At 47.8% G+C, this 20,445-nt stretch overlaps 1 protein-coding gene across 1 annotated transcript in view; it reads left to right on the top strand.

The window, feature by feature from the left end:
- Positions 1–18,181: 18,181 nt before the first annotated feature.
- Galnt18 (polypeptide N-acetylgalactosaminyltransferase 18) overlaps positions 18,182–20,445 on the top strand; it is a 301,481-nt gene continuing 299,217 nt past the window's right edge. The window contains exon 1 of the mRNA XM_028768019.1: positions 18,182–18,851. Within this exon, the coding sequence (XP_028623852.1) occupies positions 18,617–18,851 (235 nt within the window). The 5' untranslated portion in view covers positions 18,182–18,616. The remainder of the gene's footprint in view (positions 18,852–20,445) is intronic.

Below are 20,445 nucleotides of genomic sequence, written 5' to 3'. Positions count from 1 at the left end.
GCAGGGGACCTTTAAAATCAACCGGGATAGGTTGCACACCCTCATATGGCATTAATAAGAATTGGGAGATAGAGCGGAGGTCCAACCCTGCGGAACCTCTTGTAGCTCTGCAGTTAGAGGTCTCCCCCGGTTGTAGGCTTGTGTCCCATATTTTTTGGGGCCCTGAGACCTTGGGCCCGAATATTCGTTTTTTGAAATGTCTTCATCTCTTTCTGTAGGGGAGGGATCATGTTGAATAATCCTTCCCCGAATGTCCTTAACCGAGCGACATTCATTGGCCCAATGATATCCCTTCCTGCACTTAGTACATAACCCAGGGGTTTTCTTTTGTATAGGAGTACGACATTCTCATTTCAAATGACCTGGTCTGCCACAATTATAACATACTTTACGGCCGCCAGGACTTGAGCGGCTCTGGCCTTGCAGGATAGCTGCTGCCAGGCCAGCGTTAGTCAGTGGGCCTCCAAGACCTCGGCAGACCTTTATCCAATCTGTCAGCCCTTTGTTTCTCCTAGGGGCAATAACTGCCTTACATTCTGGTGAGGCATTTTCATATACTAATTGTTCGATCAATGGCTTGACTTGCTCTGGGTCTCCAAAAATCTTGCCTGCTACTTCTGTCATTCTAGCAACAAATTCTGAAAAGGACTCCTGGGGGGCTTTTAATATTTTTGTTAAATTTCCTCCAGCCTCGCCCTTTTCCGAGAGGGCCTTCCATGCCTTAATTGCGGCGGTGGAAATCTGGCCATATGCTTCCCAATCATAGTTAATCTGGTCGGCAACATACTGTCCTTGCCCTGTTAATAATTCAAAAGTCCACTGTCTCTGATTGCCCTCCGCATTAGCGTTGGCCTTTGCCTGTGCTTGAGAAGCGTCGCGCCACAAAGCCTTCCATTCCATATACTGTCCCATATTAGGGAGAGCAGCTTTTACTGTGTTCTGCCAATCATTCGGAGTCATTGCCATAGTGGCAAATCTCTCAAGCTGCATAATTGTAAAATTAGCATCAACTCCATACTTGTTAACCGATTCAGCGAATTCTTTAATAGAAGCATACTCTACAGGTGCGTGGACACGACCTCTTCCTGCGTCCTCAAACACTGGAAAAGCTTGTAACATTTTTCTCTTGTCTTCCTCTGAAAGGAAGGAGCCTGAGCAGCGCCTGTCCACATAAGGCGGAAGTGCGCCGAGAACATTAGGTTGGGAGGGCACTACAGGCCGAGAGGCCGTCCAGCTTCTATCTCTCGTTTTCCTCTGCTTTAGATTTCGCGGTGGCACCTGTTTATCTGGCTGGCATCTTTCCTCTTCATCTATCTCTTCATCTGAGTCCTCTGAGGAAGTTATCCCCTCCAACTCAGAGGCATCAAGCCTCAAAACTTCCTTTACCGGATAAAGAAATCTCTTTCTGAGGCTTACTTTCCTCCCGTCTCTCCCAAGGGTGTTCTTCCCCTCATCTTTCATCCCCGTGGATTGTTCCTCGGGGAGGCTTAATTTCTTTAATATATCCTTTTTCCCTTTTCCTTTCTGAATTTCTAAGCGCTTCCTTCTTTTCTCTGTTTCTGACATGCTAACCCGTAATCCGTCTGCCACTCCCCGAACCACCACGAAAACCAAAAGGAAGAGAACTAACGCTACCAGCACCATAGCGAGAGCCTCTAAAGTTCCTACCAACTGGGGAGGGAAATAAATTAAATCAAGTCCAAACATATCTCTCAGAGAGCATTACCTTGTTCTACGGTTCTGGATTCACTCCACGCGTAGAGGACGAGTGGAGGGCCTTCTTAAACAGCGCCGGCGATGGTAAATTCTCCCGGGTTTCTCGGCACCAACTGTGAGGTGCGCGTGTAATCGTCTCGCCAGCAAGAACGCACCACACACACACACCAGAATCCTTCCGTAAAAACACGTTTATTCCCAAATACAAAATGGTGGAAGAAGACGACAGGCCCAGGAAAAGCACTGCTTAATATACCCTTGGAGCGGTGTATTCACCTCTGATTGGCTGTTTACTCGTAGAGTGCCAAACGCCGTGGGATGGGCTTTAACTTTGGCAGGCCTTTTCTATGGCACATGCGCAATTCACCTATTCACCAGGAAAAAATCCCGGATGTCAGGCAAACGCGGCTTTAGCCAGCGCATGCACGGTTTCCTACAGGGGGAGACTTCATACTACAGGTGCTAATTACACAGCCTCTCAATAGATTTTGGATGCATCTGCCCTACTTCAATACTTAATAGCTGCACTTGCTTTGACTCTTTGTGTCTCTACTTGTGTGCACTGAGCTTGGTAGTCTAGCTTCTGCCAAGAGTTATCCTGAAGGTTAAGATAAACAACTCTAGCTCATTCCAGAGGTTACCATAGTACAGACATAACAGTGAATACCTGTAGGAGTGTACCCTTACATTTCTCCCAGTGTTCTGTCAACTCCTTGGCTACAGGTGTTTGGTTTTATGAAGCATTCCATTCTTAAGTGCTTATTGAAGGACTAGGCCAACAGGAGGGCCCTTTGGAATGAATGAAATGGTTAGGGAACACAAAACTGTGTTTAATGACTGATTAGCTTGAGAATGCAAAAAGATGTCATGTGTGTTTTAGGATTCTAACTGGCAGGGTTGGCAAACCACGACCTCCTATGTTTCTTTGGTTTGGAACGTCTGTGGATGTGAATCTGCCAGTCTCTTGGTTCTTGAGTGGGCAGCCACAAGTCTTTCACACCAGAGAGAGGGGGTATGTGTGGATGAAGCTGAGTGTGAGCTTTAGAGACAGCCCCACTAATTTTTAAAAAATTATTTTTATTTCTTTGTGTCTGATGGTGTTTGTGGAAACTCAGAGGAAGAGTATTGGACCCTCTGGATCTGGAGATCTGGAGTGAGCTTAGCCTTGAAGCCAGCCCTGCAGCCTCAATCTCACCAATTCCTTTTGGAGGCTCTGCTCCTTCCTAGGTATGAGTGCTATAGTGGTACCCAGGCATGGTAAGCGTCTGGTCCTCAGGCATGGATGAGTCCTCATCTCTCAGCCCCACTGAGCTGCTCAGTGGTGACATGCTATGCTCTCACAGGAGCAGCTGGAGCTTGGAATTTCCTCATTGTTGGTTATTTTGCCTTGTTCTCACAGGCAGATGATTTCTTCAGAATGCTCATGAAGAATTTGAGGGTGGAGATTTAAGGTGTGTGTGAATCCGGAATTGTGAGTTGTGAGAACACCTGTTTGCTGAAAGTCCTCTAGGGTCAGAGGGATCGTTGTACTGAACATATAGTTGCATATGTCTTCTTCATCTCCCTCCCCTCTTCCACTTCACTCCTCTCCTCTTCTCCCCTTTCTCCTCCCCCTCTCCTTCTCTTCTTCCTTTCTCCCTCTCTTCTCTCTCTCTCTCCCCGCTTCTCCTATCTCCCTCCCTCTCTCTCTCAATCACCTTTCTATTATGGTAACAAAGTACCTGAGACAATCAACTTAAGAGAAAAGGTTATTTGGTCCAACCTTTTAGTGGATTTAGCTCATGTTCGTTTTCCCTATTGCTATAGGACTTGTGGGGAGGCAGCACATTATGTCAAGGAGCACACTGCAGAGCGAGGCCGATCAATGCATGGTGGCCAGAAAGTGACAGAGAGCGCAAGGGCATAGGGCACTAATATTTCTTTCAAAGACGTGCCACCAGTAACCCAGACTCTTCCCACTATGAGGTTCCCCACTTAAGGTTCCATTGCCTCCCAGTGGTGCCATTGGTTAGGAATCACAGATTTTGGGGGACATTTAAGATCAGAACCACCATACATGTGCCCCATCTCTACCTCCCTCTCTATCATACATTCGTGTATTTATTTATTTTTTATACAGTCTCACTATGTAGCCCAGGGGAGCCTTGAGCTTGTGCTCTTTCTGCCTTTGCTTCCTGAGTGATGGAGTAACAGGTTTGCACCACCAGTCTGCCTTGCCATGACTTCCCACTTCACTTTCCCTCAGTGCTATGCACCAACCTTTGCCTGTCTTTGCCTGTCTATGACCCACGTGCCCTGTCACAGCAGTCCTAAGATTCTCTCCTCACTACCTCTCCATTCTTTGCATTAGCTTCGTTCCTTACTAACAGATTAAATAATTCTGCTGCTAACAGATTAAATAATTTGTCGTAAAATACAAATCCCTGGGTAAGACAGACTAAGCTCACCTCTGGCCAAGAGGGACACTACTTCTGTTTGACCAGTCTGCTGAAAGTGGAACTCAATATGGTGGTCAAAGGTGGTGGATGCCTACAGTGGTTCTGCTGGCCATGAAGGTTCTCTGGGAAGGGAGTGTGAAAAGGGATGGCAGGCGTCTGGAGTCCCATGTCCCCTTCCCTCAGATCTGGTATGCTTTCAGTATTCAACGAGAAGAGAAAGGAACAAGAAGGAAGGGGCTGGATTTGGAGTTGGGGTGTGGATCAGTGGATAAATGCTTGCTATGTAATTGGGAGACCCAAAACTGCTGAACTCACTAACATCTGGGTGGGCATGGACTGCCTGTAATGCCAGCACTTGGGAGGCAGGGGCAAGTGATCTGGGTAAGTTGGTGAGCTAGACTGGCTAGAATTGGTGAGTTCTAGGATCAGTAAGAGACCCTACCTCAATAGAGTATGATTGAGGAAGATGCCCAGTGTCAACTTAGGTCTCCATATACTCATGTGTATACACGAGTGTGTGTGCAGGCACCAGTGTACACACACACACACACACACACACACACACACACACACACACAGAAGAATGGATTGATATGGTGTCCATGACCCTGGCTAACCTTTTCTCTGTCATAGAGGCTACCTTCTGTGGCAGCAGTTTGTTGGCTTCTAGCCCCTTTGTGTGGCCACTAGGTATACTGACTCAGTTTTGACGGAGTGTAAAGAAGCCCTGTCCAGGTCCTGTCCTGTAACATCCCCCCCACCCCAATTCTGCCCTTCTCTGAGCCATTCCTTTGAGGCAGTCATTAGAATAAGCCTTAAAGCTGGGGCTGAATTAAGGAAGCGCTGGACAAAAATGAAATTCCGGATGCCAGCCATACCTAAGGTAGTGGGGTATGGCTCTGTTCTCTCAGTGGGGAGTCCCCCATTGCCCATGCTGACCTTACCTTCTGCCCTTATTGTCTTGATCCAGTCTGGATCAGAGCCTGTGTTCTAACCTAAGCAGGCTGAGTCTCCATCTGGGAGCCCAGGGCCAACGTGACAAGAAGGAGGAGACCAAATCTTGGGAGAGCATCAGGAGGAAAAGATTGCAAGACTACTAGTGACAGGTGCAGGGGTGGTACGTGAGAAGCTGGGAAGCAACTGGAGGAGAAGACTCAAGCTGAAGCAAAGACACCAGTCTAGGAAACAGAGCCAAAGCACCGCTGAGGGAAACTCCCATTTCTTGTCATTTCTTGTTTGCCTATTCTCTTAGTCTCCCAACCAGGGATGGTCTCTGGCTTCTTTCCTTGTATCTGTCCATGTGAATCTAGATTGTGGATGTCCCCCTTCTCTCTCTCTCTCTCTCTCTCTCTCTCTCTCTCTCTCTCTCTCTCTCTCTCTCTCTGCGTGTGTGTGTGTGTGTGTATGTGCCTGTGCATATGTGTAGAAGTCAGAAGTCTTCCTCAGGTGCCATGCTTCAGATGCTGTCCCCTATGGGTTTTGAGACTGGTCTCCTATTGAGACCTGGAGCTTCCTGACTATGTTAGGTTCACTGGCCAGAAAACTCCAGGGAGCCATCTGTCTCCACTTTGCCAGCACTGAGATCACAAGTGTGCACCATCATCCTTGGTTTTCTATGTGGGTCCTAGGGCACAAACTCAGGTTTCCATGCCATGCAAGAACTTTACCAAATGAGCCACATTCAAAGTCCCCTTTTCTTCAACAGTTACTGAGTATCATGAAGGCTGAAAAACCATATAATCCTCATCTCAGGAAAGATCAAAGGGACTCAGAACCTGCTGTGCCCATCACCTGTTGTCTGAGAGCTCTTCTGCAGTCTTCATGAAGGGTTTATTGAGCAAATTCATGCTAGCAAAGTCCTGCATTTAAACCAGAATCCTCTGCTACTTCCTACACCTGGTCATCAGCAGTGGACGAATGGGTCTTTGTTCTCTGTGAAAATCTCCTGTAGGCCCACATCTCTGCTGAGAATTGCAAGTGTGCTCTACTCTCAGCCCCTGAGTGCGCCCCCGTTGCCTCTTTAATGTCTGGCAGAGCGTGAATTGCAAACACGTCCTCAGATGTGAAGGCTGTTTGGAGACTGGGGCTGGAGAACTGGCCCTGAAGAAAAGAGAAGTTGGGCTGAAAGTGAGATGTTGAATAATTTAGCCTGAATTGGAAAGTCAATACCTTAAGTGAGGCGTGGCGAAACTGGAGAACTCAGAGGTAAACACTGTGAAAATGTAAATGTTGAGAGAATGCTATCAAAAAGAATGGATCTTTGGAAGGAGGCAGAAAACTGGCCGAGGGTGGCCTGGGCCAGACTAGGGGTAGGGAGGGCATGGGCACAACGGGAGAAGTAGAACAGAAGTTGCATCTGAGTTAGAGAAGGTCCAGGAATGTCTGGGAATACCAGTAGGTCCAGGGAAGGAGAGAGGATGCAGGCCTGGATGGAGAATTTGATTAAGGATGTGTGCGTGAAGGGGATCCCACAGGATAAGAGTGTTAAGGTAGAGCCAGACAGAAGCTTAGGAGGCTTGTGGTAGCTGCAGAATGAAGGGTGGGTGCTACATAGAAGAGTGGTGGTTTGCTGAGGTGGAGCATAGCGGGCCACAAGGACTCCATGCTTGGATCTTGACATGCATGCTCTGATCAGTCCTGAATTGTTGGGCATGAACTTGAACAGCTATGATCTAGACTCTGCTGAACACATAATGAGGCCATACAGGTCTTATTTATCAAAACAGACTGGGCACATGTGACATGACACACATACCATCTTAGTCTTTGTCACAGTGATGAGGTGGATAAAATAAACACGTCCATTTTACAGATAAAGTTGTCAAGGCTCAGAGAGACTAAGTAACTTGTTCAAGGTAGTCTAGCCTGCAGATAGAGCTACTGTTCTGCCCTGTTCCATTGATGTCACAATTTGGGTGTTTGGATGAGGAAGTATATAGTCCACCATCGTCCAGTGGGGATGCAACCCCGTGTTCAGGGGCCAGGGGGTTTTCAAGATTTCATTTTATTTTTAATTTTATATGCATATGTCACTGTTTGTTGGTGTGTGTGCACACATGTGTGCAAGTGTCAATGGAGACCAGGAGAGGGACTCAGATTCCTTGGCTGGAGTTCCAGGTGCACCCCAAAACCCATGGGTGCTGGAATCTGAACTCTGGTCCTCAAGATTGAGAAGCAGGTGCTCTTAACCAGGCACTTAGCCTCCTCTCTGGTCCCCTATGGAGGCTATTAACTAAAGTGACACATTGAGCTGAATTGACAGATACAACGGAATAGGGGAGGGGGCCTGAACAAGGGCCTGGGAATGCTGGGGGTGGGCGGTGGAGGGGCTGGACCAGGCAGGGTTCTGGGGGTTGGGCTTCACACTGAGGGCCAGGTGGTGGGAAGCTGCTGCATGCAGGTAACTAGGAGCTTTAGGGCAGAGGATGCATGAGTCAGTTTTACATCTTAAAAAGATCAGCCTGGATGTTCTGCAAGAAGAGATAGGAAGGGCAAGCCTCTGGGACAGAGAAGACGCTGGAAGGCAGAAACAAGTGAACCAATAAATGTGTCAGACCCTCAAGTCCTGCATCCAAAGGAGACTCTCCCAGTCTCTTGCTCAGTTTTACTCTTTGTTTTCATTTACAACCAACTCTAGTAATTCAGTTGTTTGTTTGCCCAATTTGTGGGAAATTAAGAATAACGATTTAGCAACGAATCTGAAAGAATATCAGGTATTGAGGGAAAAACCAGCCACTGCAGAAAGTGACAGCTTGATTGTGAGGAAATGTCTGCAGGAAAAAAAAGTGCTAAAAATGTGGAGCTGTCTAGCGGAAAGGCCAACGCCTGCCCCCATGACACTGTCCCATGCAGGGTTCATCATTCTCCTTATTGCTATGATCACCTCATCTGCAAAAGTAAGCCTAGGAAGGAATATTTCACTGTTGCTCACAGTTTGTGGGTACAGTCCATGAGGTCGTGGTGGCAGGAGGAGGCGGCAGCTGATCGACTGCATTGCCTCTGCAGCCAGGAGGCAGAGGGGAACCTACCTGGGCACTTGCCTGGCTCCCTTGTCTCAGTTTCTTTAGTTCTGGACCAACTTGACTCCTCTTGTCTAGCAGCACTCAGAGCTGTTGGACGGAGGGCACATGCCAAGATGGCTACAAACCCTGAAGCCTGGTATTTACCTTCTGGGCTTTGAGGCCAGCTTGTGTTTCTTTCTGTGTGGGAATAATTACAGTAAGCATAGTGGTTGGGGCTTGGTTGATGCTTCTGGTCTGTCATGTCATAATTGAGCTGAGGTGGTAGAGAGAACACCATAGCAAAGGCCTCCTGCAGAAGCTGGGTGGGAATTATTCAGCCCTGTCTGCTAAGAAGAATGAGCCCCATCACCCCATAAGACCAGCTCTGCCTGTTTGCCAAAGGTCCTCCCAGCTGGACTTGTTGACTGTTGACACTCCCACATAGACTGAGGGGGTGAAGGCAGAGTGCCTTTGGACTGTAACCTGAGTATCCAGTCACTTTTTCCCAGACTTATATGTGATTCTGCGGTAATTATATGTGACCTGGTAGAGTATACATGCTGGGGAGGACTAAGGGAAGGGGCTCAAGAAGTACATCTGTGGGGATCTCATTATTCATTCTGGGTGCAGGCTTTTCGATATGGCTGTAAAATGGCTAACACCACGTTGTCCTGATTTTACCCTGACTCCATCTCATGTCAGCATCCAACATCCTGAACAGTTATATTCTCCTTGGAAACATATTCAGGACTTCCCATGACCCTGACCATGGCCTAGGTATATAACCAAAATATCGGTTGGATGTATAAGCAAAACAAAGGCGACATGATTCTGTCGATGTGTACCTGACAATGATGTCACTGTGGTTTTTATGAGCTTTGCCTGTGTAAGTAAGTGTTGTATCCTTGAACTCCAGTGCCCACAGTTCTTTGTGGCAAGAGCCTACTCTAAGCTGCTGGTTTTAATAATGGCCTCTTATTTGACCGTAAGTTCACAGCGGCCTTGTAGCTTTCTAGACTGAACTATAACAGCTGCTTTAAAGTCTCGCATGTTTCTGCTCATACCTCATTGCCTATGTTCCGTAATAATAAACTCTGGTTCCCCAGGGTAAACTGTGGTAGAATTGAACATTGAGCCATTGAAGGCGGCGGCAGCAGAGTCCCCGGAACAGCAGCGCGGAGGCAGCCCGCAGGGACACTGTGCTGCCGAGGCTTCGGAGGAGGGAGTCCCGAAACTGGAGGCTTTTCCCGAGGTGGAGTTTTCCCACATACACGAGAAAGTCCCAGGTTTCCAGGAGACACGTGGAATCCGTGGAAGAAGTTTATTGATCATGCTGTGCAAGTTGGATCTAGATGTGCACCCCTGGCAAATGCCAGGAGGAGCTCTCTTATACTGGAGAGTGGGAAAGAGGAGGGGCTAGGGAGGGGAAAACTTAATTAACTATGTCCCCCAGCCTTTAGATAATTCGTTAATATGTAAATCTCGAGGCAGAGGCTTGTAAGTCACGCCCTCTACCTGTGTCTTACGTGACTGGTGACTGACTGGACAGGCGAAATGGAGATGAGACCCCTTGTTAGGTCCCTGGGTTCTGGGGGCGTGGCCAAACACCTGCAGTCTCAGGGTTCCAGGCTCAGGGTGCCCTTCTACAGCCCGACAAGCCATTGAGACTTTATGAGGAAAAGTAGACATCACTTAGTCATATCCTCTTCCCAACCTAGGAGAAAGTTCTTGTAGCAGGAGTATTTCCTGGTCCACTGCTTCAGTCTTTAGGAGTTTAGAAAAATCTTGGGTCCTAGGGACTTTCCTTGAGGAAGCAGGGATGAGAAAATCGGTTATTTCTTGAATTTATAGGGTTAATAAACTTGAATGTGTCTCAGGGTTGTCCCCACCCCTGAACTCCTCATTCTTTATGTGGCTGCAACCTGATGTGGGAGGCTCCCTGCCCTGTGAGGTTAGGGACACACGTCTTGGACTGAAGACTTCGGCTCGTATATTCGCAGACACGCATGTACCATGTGCTATCCCTGAGCCAAGATGCCTGACCTTTCATGGCCAGTGGGTCTGCATGCCAGCCCCATGCCATATCTGTTTACCTCAGCCATTTCACTCCAACAGATAGAAGTACACCAGAGAACTGGATCAAGGGGGAGACAGCCAAAAGACTTCTATTCCAGACACTATGTGTTTTTGTAAATTATAGTTATTGCTAGTAAAATAAACACTTTTAAAATTTTTATATTATATGCTGATGACCCAGAAGGCTGAGGCAGAACATAAATATTATCTGAAAGTTAGGAAGGCACTGGGGCCTGAACCCTGTGAGGGGTTAGATCCACTTGCAGATCCTCTAACTTCTCACTGTATCTGGCTCTACTGACTTACCCAGACCCCTGGACTCCGTGTGAGGGATCAGTTAGGAAAATAATGTTTAGTAGGAAGTGAGTGCTACATCTGCTGGAGACCTGAGATGTTCTGAATCAGAGACAGGGAGCTATGGCTCTTCCTGCTTAACTTTGGAGAGCTTGGGTATCAAGTATATTTTGCTCAGATAAGTCTAATTTTTCACTGTACTCAAATTATTTTTGATGTGTAAATTTTGTGCTTATTAATTATGCACCCTGAAATTTTGTCAAACTGCCTTTTTAAATATACTAAACTGGCACTTGGTTTTTTACACATATGACCATATCATCTGAGACTAATAGTTTGATTTTTATGTATTTTAAGTATTTGGGGGAAGATCATTATCCAAATTGACTTAGGAAAAGGAAGCAAGAGTCTAGATTCAATCACCACAGGATTCTCCTGATACATGAGTCTGTTGCTCTTTCATACTAACAGATGATACATAGTTGAAACAAAACACTATTCATTAATTTATTAGCTATTTATGCAGCACTGTGATAGGTGCTAATGTTATTATTTTAAACAAAACTCAGTTTATTGCTGTTTCCCTGGAGCCAATGGGTAAGATTGTTATCAATTCATAGTCTAGGTGAGAGACAAAAGGAGAGTCAGGGTAGCAGACAAAGTGAAGTGTGGACTCTTTTTTGACATATATAATCAGTAGTCACAGCCAACATGACTCGGTCGTAGAGTCTGTGGAACAAAGGAGAGGGAGTTGTCATTTTTTGCATGAACATTGGTCATTTGTTGAATTAGAGAACACCAAAGGACCAGATTTGAAGGTGAGGGGAGAGGGACAACTCATGAGCTTGTTTTACTGTTTGGATTCTGGATGCTTTTGTGCTGTGTCAGGAAGGTGATGGGAGTATAGCTTGCAGCCTGGAGGAGAGACCTGGAGGAGCTCATGAGCACATAGCTAACAGTAGGTGAACGTTTGTGTGTTTGGAATGGACTAGGACTGGAGAGAGACATAGACCCACTCTTGGGAACAGCAATGCTTAATGACCATGTAGAGAAGGGTGATGGCGAGACGTAGGAGGTCACGGAGGAGGAAAGTTGTCTTAGTAGTGAGAACGAGATGGTGGGACACCGACCGGGATGATAGCAATGTTCAAGGTAGGGGAAAAGATGAAGAAGAAATGTCATTAGACCTAACGGCATCTGGCAACATTGTTTAGAGCTATTGCAAGGCTGGAGAGAGGGCAGGAAGTAAAACATTTATGACAACTTATTGAAAAACAAACAAATCTGCATTGTGTTTTGGTTTTAGAGTACAATCTGATGAGCAGGTAAATCATTGAGATGGGAGTTACCTTTTCTAATGCACACACATTCAACATGGCGGGCCTCCTTCTTCGGTAGCTGGTGGAGACCCTGCAAGACACCTGGGGTTGTGTGGCAAGGACTCTATGCTGTCTGTTCAACTTCTTGAGGGCAGAATATAACTGTATTCTGAAGCTGGTCAGGCCCCTTATGATATTTACAAGTGAAGCTTGTGGACATTGGCTGAGTCGCCTGGCCTCTATGAGTTTGGACAATGATTGTAGTGTTCCCTATGAATCTTCCTTTCCTTGTCCGAGGATCCATAGGTACCTGGTGCGGCGATGTTCACTAGGCTCGCTCTTCTGAGCACTTTGTGCTTTTGTGCATCTGTCATTTTGTCTTGGAACCAGAATTAGACAAAATCCTTTGATGACATATTCCACATCTCTGGAGGAGGGGATCTCAGCATGCTGCAAACCCAAGCTGCCCCGAGCTCTGGGCTCTAGCTCTGTCAGAAGCAGATTGCAGACTTACCTCCCAGCTGCTTCTTGCCACTTGCAATTTGGGCTTTCCATCGAAATCACTCTGTTCCGAGCAAGCCAGTCACCTCGCTGTTGAGAGAAGTTGGTGGGACTGTTGAATATTTTATTCGCCATCTGGCAGACAATACAACCCAGAGCATGCCTATGGGCGGATGATGTCCCAGACTGCTGCGTACCAGTATGGAAAAGGTCATTGCTCCTCATGTGTGGCAGACACCTGTGATTCCTCACAGGGGACTCCAGCTATTTCTGAGGCTGAGAATGAAGGATGAAGGATCGGGGTAGAGCAAAGCTGAAGGGGCCTCCTGACCCTTTGCCCAGGCATCTAGGTAGCACCAACTATTTTCTAATGGAGAATTTTGTGGCTTCCTGCTTTCCTGGGGTCCATTCCAGTCTGCTCCAGAACATTTGCCCTTGCTCTGAGGTCTCTGGTACTATCTGTATATAGGAACTCTAGAAGTGCTATGTCCAATTAGACTATTACTTTCAAAAAGTGTGTGTGTGTTTGTGTGTGTGTGTGTGTCTGTGTGTGTGTGTGTGTGAGAGAGAGAGAGAGAGAGAGAGAGAGAGAGAGAGAAAGAGAGAGAGAAAGAAAGAGAGAGAGAACAACATTCAAGTAGGGCTTGGGCACTTTCTCATTTCCAGTCTTCTTTCCCAATGCAATACTTCTGGTGTCTGTCACTTATAAGTCTAATTACTGATTCCTCCATGGGGGATGGTTATCCATATACTATCACTGCAGTAGAAGGTGCTCTAGGCTCAGAGTCAGAGCCCTCTACCGTGTTTATTTTTATAATGCTTGACATTTAATATAGTCCTCCTAGCCATAAAGTGAGAGGGATAGCTTACCTTATGAAGTTGCCATGAAGGTCAAGAGAAGACCCATGTGGTCAGGACCTTGCCAGCTTTCCTGCCTGCAGGTCTGGGTGGCCTAATGAGGCACAGCCAGACCTTGTAGACCAACCCGACTCATTTTTACTTATAGAAACAGCACAGGAAATGGTCTATGCATCCTTTTACATAATAAAACATTTAAAAGTATACATTTAGTTCCTGGGTTTCATGCATATGTTATATAATATGTATAATTATGGAATGAGAGTGAATTATCATTTATTATTAAGTAAAAAATGCTGAGCACGATCTGAATTAATGTGTTGAATCCTTAGCACAGCTGAGTGCCAAGTCTTACACATTTTTCTTTACATCACCCTGAAAACAATCCCGAGAGTGAATATGACACCTTCCAGGTGAGGGAGTAGGGATACGAGACATAAATTACCCACAAACATCCCCTGAGCTAGTGCATGACAGGAGCAGAATTCAAAGCCAGGACTGTGGCATTCATGTACACACACACTGTGAAGATACCGCATTGATAAACATTACTGTATGACTGTTCTCATGTGTGGGCTGGAGAGATGGCTCAGCGGCTAAGACCACTTGGTACTCTTGCAGAAGACTTTAGTTCAGTTTCCAGCACAGATGTCAGACAGCTCACAACCCTTATACGTCAAGCTCCAGGGGATCTTACTCCCTGTTCTGGTTCCCAAGGGTACCTCTCTCCCTCTCCCTCTTCCTCTCTCTCTCTCTCTCTCTCTCTCTCTCTCTCTCTCTCTCTCTCTCTCTCATACACACACACACACACACACACACACACACAGAGGTGAATAGACAGATGTACTGGATAAGTTTAGTGTTGGGTTTCAACTGAAGATCTTGGTAGACATCTCTACTACTTAGTTACATCTTCCAACACTAGCCTCACTTCCCACCAGGGTCCAGGCTGACCCTAAACTTATTCTGTAGCCCAGGCAAGCCTTGGGTCTGTCTGCTTCAGTCTTTCAAGGAGCTGGGATTTCAAGCCTTCATCAACAGATCCAGAGACCCTTCTCCAAGATAACCAGGGATTCCATCTCTTGTGTTCGGCTTCTCGGAGGATGTATCTGAATCATCTGGAGGCAGCATTTACATGCAGACTCTGACTGAATAAATGTGAGATGGAGCTAACATTCTGCATTGCTTGTTACTGTTGTGAGAGGTCCATGGATCATACTCTGAGTGCAAGGTCAAAGGGTCATGAGCATTGTCCACAATATGTTCCCATTAGATGTTCTGTTGCAGGCTCAGTGGACTATACGAGTACTTATTTCCCACAAGCTCTTGTTAATACTTAAAATATTACACATTTAATTCAATCTAATAGGGGAACTATGGCGGCTGTATCTAGAAAAATGTTTCTAATTCTTAGCAAACTTAATCATCTTTTCATTTGTTTCTTGGCTGGTGGCGTTTTCTCTTTCACTGTTTGCTCATGTTCTTCGTCCATTTTTTCCCATTTGGACAGTTTTACCCTCTGTTGTATTGGTTTATATGCGTTCTTCATATATTCTGGATAGTTCTTCTTTGTTCTAAGAGCTTGCATTTACTTCAGGGAGGAGGAGCCTGTCCAGCAGAGCTGTCTGGTGGTGAAGTGACAGAATCCGGATGCAGTTCGTGTCTCCATCATCCACTTGCATCTCTCTCTTTCATACTAAGACACCAGCTAGGAGCCCATCCTTCTGTACAGCAGCTGCTTCCCGGCTGCCCCACTCCACTAAGGGAATGTAGTCAATGAGTCTCTCTGAGTACCCAACGTTGATTTTCACAGAGAGTACTGTCACATGACCTGAAGTGGATCACTAAGGGGACAGATGTGGGGCAGATGGACCTAGTTGCTGGGTTCCTGCAGAATCTGCCCTGGAGTACAGCTAGGAGTTTAGTTACTCCAGCTCTGTTAGGAAGGTGATGGTGGAGGGAACAGAGGGTCCTTTTCATGTAATTTCTGGACCTTTTGCTCTCAGAGGAAAGCTGCCTCTAGAGATTGTCATTTTTCCTCTCATTGATCTTTCAGACATTTGGATCCTCAGAGAGAGTAGTAACAGTCAATAGCTGGATAATGGCATCAGTGCCCTTCCTATATATTACAGTCTCATCTCCATGGTAACTAATTCACTATTATCCCATTTGCAGATGGAAGGACTCGAGACACCAAGTAGTTAGTTAACTTGCCCAAGACCCCACAGCTAGTAAATGACAGCATCTGATTGGCTCCCTAGTCCAAATCTTAGCCTTGGCATACAGGAGGCACCAAATAAACCTTTCTCAGCAGGATACTTTTTCTGTCAATCACATTTTTGGACTGTGGCTTCATAGCATCAAATCTTGGGCCTCTGTAGCTTTTGTTTCTGAATGGATTATTCACTTTTGCTTTGCAACCCAACAGTCTCCATTCCCTTGAGTACCTGCCACCCTACTTCCCATAGAGCCAGCCGAAGGCTGAGGCCTTCCACCATCAGGGTTTGTTTTTCCTGTTAAGCCCCCAAGTTCTCGCTGCACCTCTGGCCCCATGGCTTTACACAGTGCTGCCATCTGGTGGGCACATGTGGTCACTATCAGTCCTCTCTGAGGACTCTATTCCTGCCCAGAATGTAAGGAATTGATGGCCAGACTCCAAGATTGACTTTTCCTAATGGTGACACCAAAGACACCTCGAAGAAAGCTTAGCATTAGTGGCATAGTTGTGTGTCTGGACATGTGGATAAGAAGTTCTATAAAAGGTGAGTCATAGCAGGATGTGTCTTTAGTCCCAGTACAGAGGCAGAGGCAGGTGGACCTTTATGGAATCAAGAACAGCCTTGTTTCCTTGTTTACATAGAGAGTTCTAGGTTAGTCAGAGCTACATAGTGAGACTCTTTTTTTGTGTGTGTCTCAGAAAACAAAATAACAACCTCCCCCAAGACTGCCCTCAAGTCACATCAGGGGGCCAGCAGCTTCCCCATTATACCACACTGGTGACATTCAGCCTATACACAACAAAGCCACCAGGACCTCCAGCCTCATGTGTGCTGTCACCTCTAGTGGTAGGAGTGGAAGGAGACACTAGCTTGGGATTCTCAGAATTATTTTCAAGGACCACTTGGCTGCTCACACTGACTATCTGAGGAAAGTTTTGGTTCTGATGAGCATCAAGGGGCCTGATAGAGACGCTCCAGGCAGGATTCATTAAACAGCAAAGTGAGAAGACACTTGGGGGTTAGATGAGTGACATAAGTGGAAAGTCACAAACCTCCTTGGGTAGAACAGCTCTCCAAGCTCAGAAAAGAGGCCTCTGTTGAGACTGAAACCTACATTGAAGCCATAGGTCTGGAGCAAACTGGGCAAGTGTCCCAGACAACTGGTCATTTAGACAAAATGTCAGGAACTTGGTGAGTTCCTGTCGGGCTGAATACAATTGAATTGAGGGCCAAAGATAAGAATCTCTGTTCAAGAACTGCTTATAAAGGGATCTTGCAAAGATACTGAGCCCTTTCACCCTGTGAGTCTGCAGAGGGTCACCACAGTGATGTCTACACAAACCCCTTCCATGTCCCCTGTTTCTAACCAAGGTTTTAGGGTCTTGGGTTGGAGTCTGAGGGTACTTGGGGCAACCAAGCCTTGTAGGAGACCAGCTTTCCTTCTGGAAAGTCCTATCAACCTGTATGTCTGAACTGCTGATGGTGAAGACAGATATTCAAGTAGAAAGCCAATGAGGTGGAACCTAGCTAGCTGAAGGACAAACCCCTTCCTTGCTGCCCACAGCCTTAGATCCTGTAGCTTCCAGTAGGGGAGAAGAACTGATAGTGGTCAGTGGAAAAATCAAAGTTTGCTGAACAGCATGGTGGTGTTCTTGGACCTGGTAGGGAAGGAACCACATGCTGGAAGGATACCCACAGGAGCCTGGACACCCACTGTGTGTCCGGTCCTAAGCCCTATGTTTGATAGACGGGAGAATGGCTCTGCTGGTGTTCTGACCCTTGCTCAAGATCATGTAACTAACACATACTAGAACATTAAAGCCAGGAGCTCAGTGGTCACTGGCAACTCAGTCCTGGTGGCTTTTTAGAGGCCAGAGTCCATTCTGCTCGCTCTCTCTCTCTCTCTCTCTCTCTCTCTCTCTCTCTCTCTCTCTCTCTCTCTCTCTCTGTGTGTGTGTGTGTGTGTGTTTTCACACTCTCTGTAGATACACTTTATCTTGGAGGAACAGCTGGTACAAAAGCTGGTACATTCCACATTGTTTCTTTCCTGACCCTCCTCCCCCAACTTCTTTGTCTTGAAGTTTTTACCAACAAGAACATGAGAAACAGGCCTTGTCTCCTCTAGGTTTAATCTGGTGGCCATTTAGGAAGATCTTTTGAGTGCTGAACTTGCAGTGCTCCATCTGCTGAACCCAGGATTTTATCTTAGCCCAGAGTTGTGCTCAAGGCATTTGGTGACACCCCAGAGACCAACAGAGGGCAGGGGGCAGGGTGAAGAAGGCTCAAGAGAAGTATAAGGAGTGGACACTGTAAGGCCTAGCCACTTGTATGGTCTCATCAAAAGGGGATGGGGGCGAGGAGTCCGTTTTCAGGTGGAAAAGCAGAAGAATCCCCTCAGTTGGGAAAGGTGAGGGTACAGGAGCATCGTGGTCCCAGAAGCTTGGGCTTCTTAGCGCGAGCGTATGCCGGAATTACCCTAGAGGTGGAATCTGCCGGCCTGGCCAGGGACTGGAGGTTCGTGATCTGCAGGCGCCGGGCTGGGGTGGCCCGAGGGCGCGGGAGACTCTACTGTGTCGGGACCGGAGCCTGCGGCCAGCAGGTGGGGCGCAGGGCGGAGCTCCGCCCCTGGCCCCTCCTCGTTGGTCCGCAGCCGCCCAGCCCCGACCCCTTTCCAGAGCCAGAGCGCGATTGGTGGCGACGCTTGTCGCTCGGAGGGGGCCGGGCCGCGCTGCTTCGCTCCTCTGGTCGCAGCCACAGCCGCGGTTCTCCTGAGCGGCGAGCGGAGCGGGCTGGTGGCATCTCCCAGGCAGCCAGCACTGGAGATGGGAAGCAACGCGGCCGGGCCCTGGCAGTGACAAAGTTTCCCAGCCCTGCAGGTCTCGTCACTCCACTGACGGCCATCCGTGATCGCCTAGGGAAAGGCTGGGGAATTTTGAATTTGGGGGGAAAACCCCAAAACAAAAAATCTAGACCCACCTCGTTTCCTTTGTGGAGCTCTTTCTCAGGGTGGCCAGCGGCGGGAGCTGCAAAGTTGTGCGCCGCGGCTCACACTGTCAGGGGACCCGCCTTTGGAGAGACTTAGGTGCTGGCGCACCCAGAAGCCCCAGACGTGCCAAGGAGGTTGAGCGCGGGGGAGTTAGGGGTGCACAGCGAGGAGGGGCCCCGGGAGCTCTATATGGAGGAAGGACCCCAGAATGGTGTGTACCAGGAAGACCAAAACTTTGGTGTCCACTTGCGTGATCCTAAGCGGCATGACCAACATCATATGCCTGCTGTACGTGGGCTGGGTCACCAACTACATCGCCAGCGTGTATGTGCGGGGGCAGGAGCCGGCGCCCGACAAGAAGCTGGAAGAAGATAAAGGGGACACCCTGAAAATTATCGAGCGGCTGGACCACTTGGAGAATGTCATCAAACAGCATATCCAAGGTACAGGCGCCCTGAGAAACTTGAGCCAGGCGCGAGCCCGGGGAGTGCCCAGTGCTCTGCTTGTGGGATGCCCTGGGGCCAATGCGTAGGAGACCAGCTATTGCAGGGAGGGCTTCGGGTTGGCAGCTACGTGGTTGGAGGTATTGCAAGGACTGGTGTCCTGGATCTTCTGTGTCTACCGCCCTGTGAGTCTTCCATGTGTACGCGTATGCACAGGTGTGTGTGTGTGTGTGTGTGTGTGTGTGTGTGTGTGTGTGTGTGTAGCTTGCTGTCGGTGTGGGGACGCGATGTGCACGTGTCCAAACGTGCGTATGATTCCAGGGTGCTCCTTTCCGGGATCGCAGGAGCTCACACACTAGTCCGGGAGTGTGTCTGACTGTGGATGTTTGTGCTTCCAAGAGAGAAAACAAGGGCAAAAGAGCTCATTTGCCGGCTTGTAAGGGACAAGAGAAATGCCTTGTATGACTCTAACTGTGGGTTTTAAGGAACAGCAAGCTTCAGGACAAATGCGGAGTAGAAAATTACATTGCCCCAGCATTGGCTCCAGCCTTAGTCAGCCTCAGTAGGACTGGGACTGCAGGGAGCATCTTAAGTAGAAAACTGACCCCACCTAGAGCACATCTGCCTATCCAGGACAAACCCAAGAAGCTTAGTCCACTGTGGTGGTGCTTCTCTTTAGGATGGAGAGAATTTACTTCAGAGCCTTCTGGGTCCTAGCAAGGCCAATCTGCCAGGGCAGTTATCCTCCTAGGCCTGGGAAGCAGCCATGGCAGAGTAGACAAACCCACAGGAGCTAGGTCTGAAGTCCAAGGCATAGTGGGTAGGTGTCTCCAGACTGGGTCCAAAGAGACAGTGGGATATAGGGGAGTCTCCTAATATGACCCGGGCAGTGTGAGTCCCAGAGGGGAGTGATGGAGCTCAGAGCTCTGGGAGTAAGGTGTACTCACTGGGGCTAGCAATCTGAATTCTCCCTTTCCACTCCAGGTGTCCCCTGCTTTTCTAGACACAGAGGGCTTCTTTCCTATAGGGCCCAGCAAGTTTACCTGTACACCTGGCAGGCGCTTCTGAGCTACAGGCTGCCTACTGGGGTTACTCAGGGCTACTCTCTGAACCAGTGTGCCTCCCACATAGCCAGATTGGCTCCTTCTCTGGGAGGCTACACTGAGTTCATATGAGGGCAGAAAGGTGACATAGACAAAAGCAAGCGCTTGACTTTGAGGTCCCCTAGAAGAGGGACCTTTGGCAGCTCTTACTTGAGACCCACCTCTGTCTCACCCCTGCACTGAGTCTGACAGACCAAACTGTGCCATAGTGCCTGTTGCTGCCATTCTTACTGGGTTTCTATCCCTGGGGTCAGACTCAACATTAGTCAGCAAGAGAAACGCAGCCTTGATATGATCTGGGAGATGGACTCATGGCTGTGCCTTGCTCAGACAGTTTCAATTTGCACATAGATTTTGAGAGATTTTCAGTCACATACCTGCTGTGTATATGTGTTCAAAATGATTCTCCTGTTCTTTTCTACCTAGTCAGGAAAGAAGCAAGCAAGGGACTGCTTCAGGAGTCCTTTCAAGGATTTCATGAACCCAGGAGT

Source organism: Grammomys surdaster, unplaced genomic scaffold (assembly GCF_004785775.1).
Source record: "Grammomys surdaster isolate TR1022 unplaced genomic scaffold, NIH_TR_1.0 184, whole genome shotgun sequence".
In the NCBI taxonomy this organism is placed as follows: domain Eukaryota; kingdom Metazoa; phylum Chordata; class Mammalia; order Rodentia; family Muridae; genus Grammomys; species Grammomys surdaster.
Note: the sequence above shows the minus strand (reverse complement) of the source record. Positions and strands in the feature narration are given on the sequence as shown.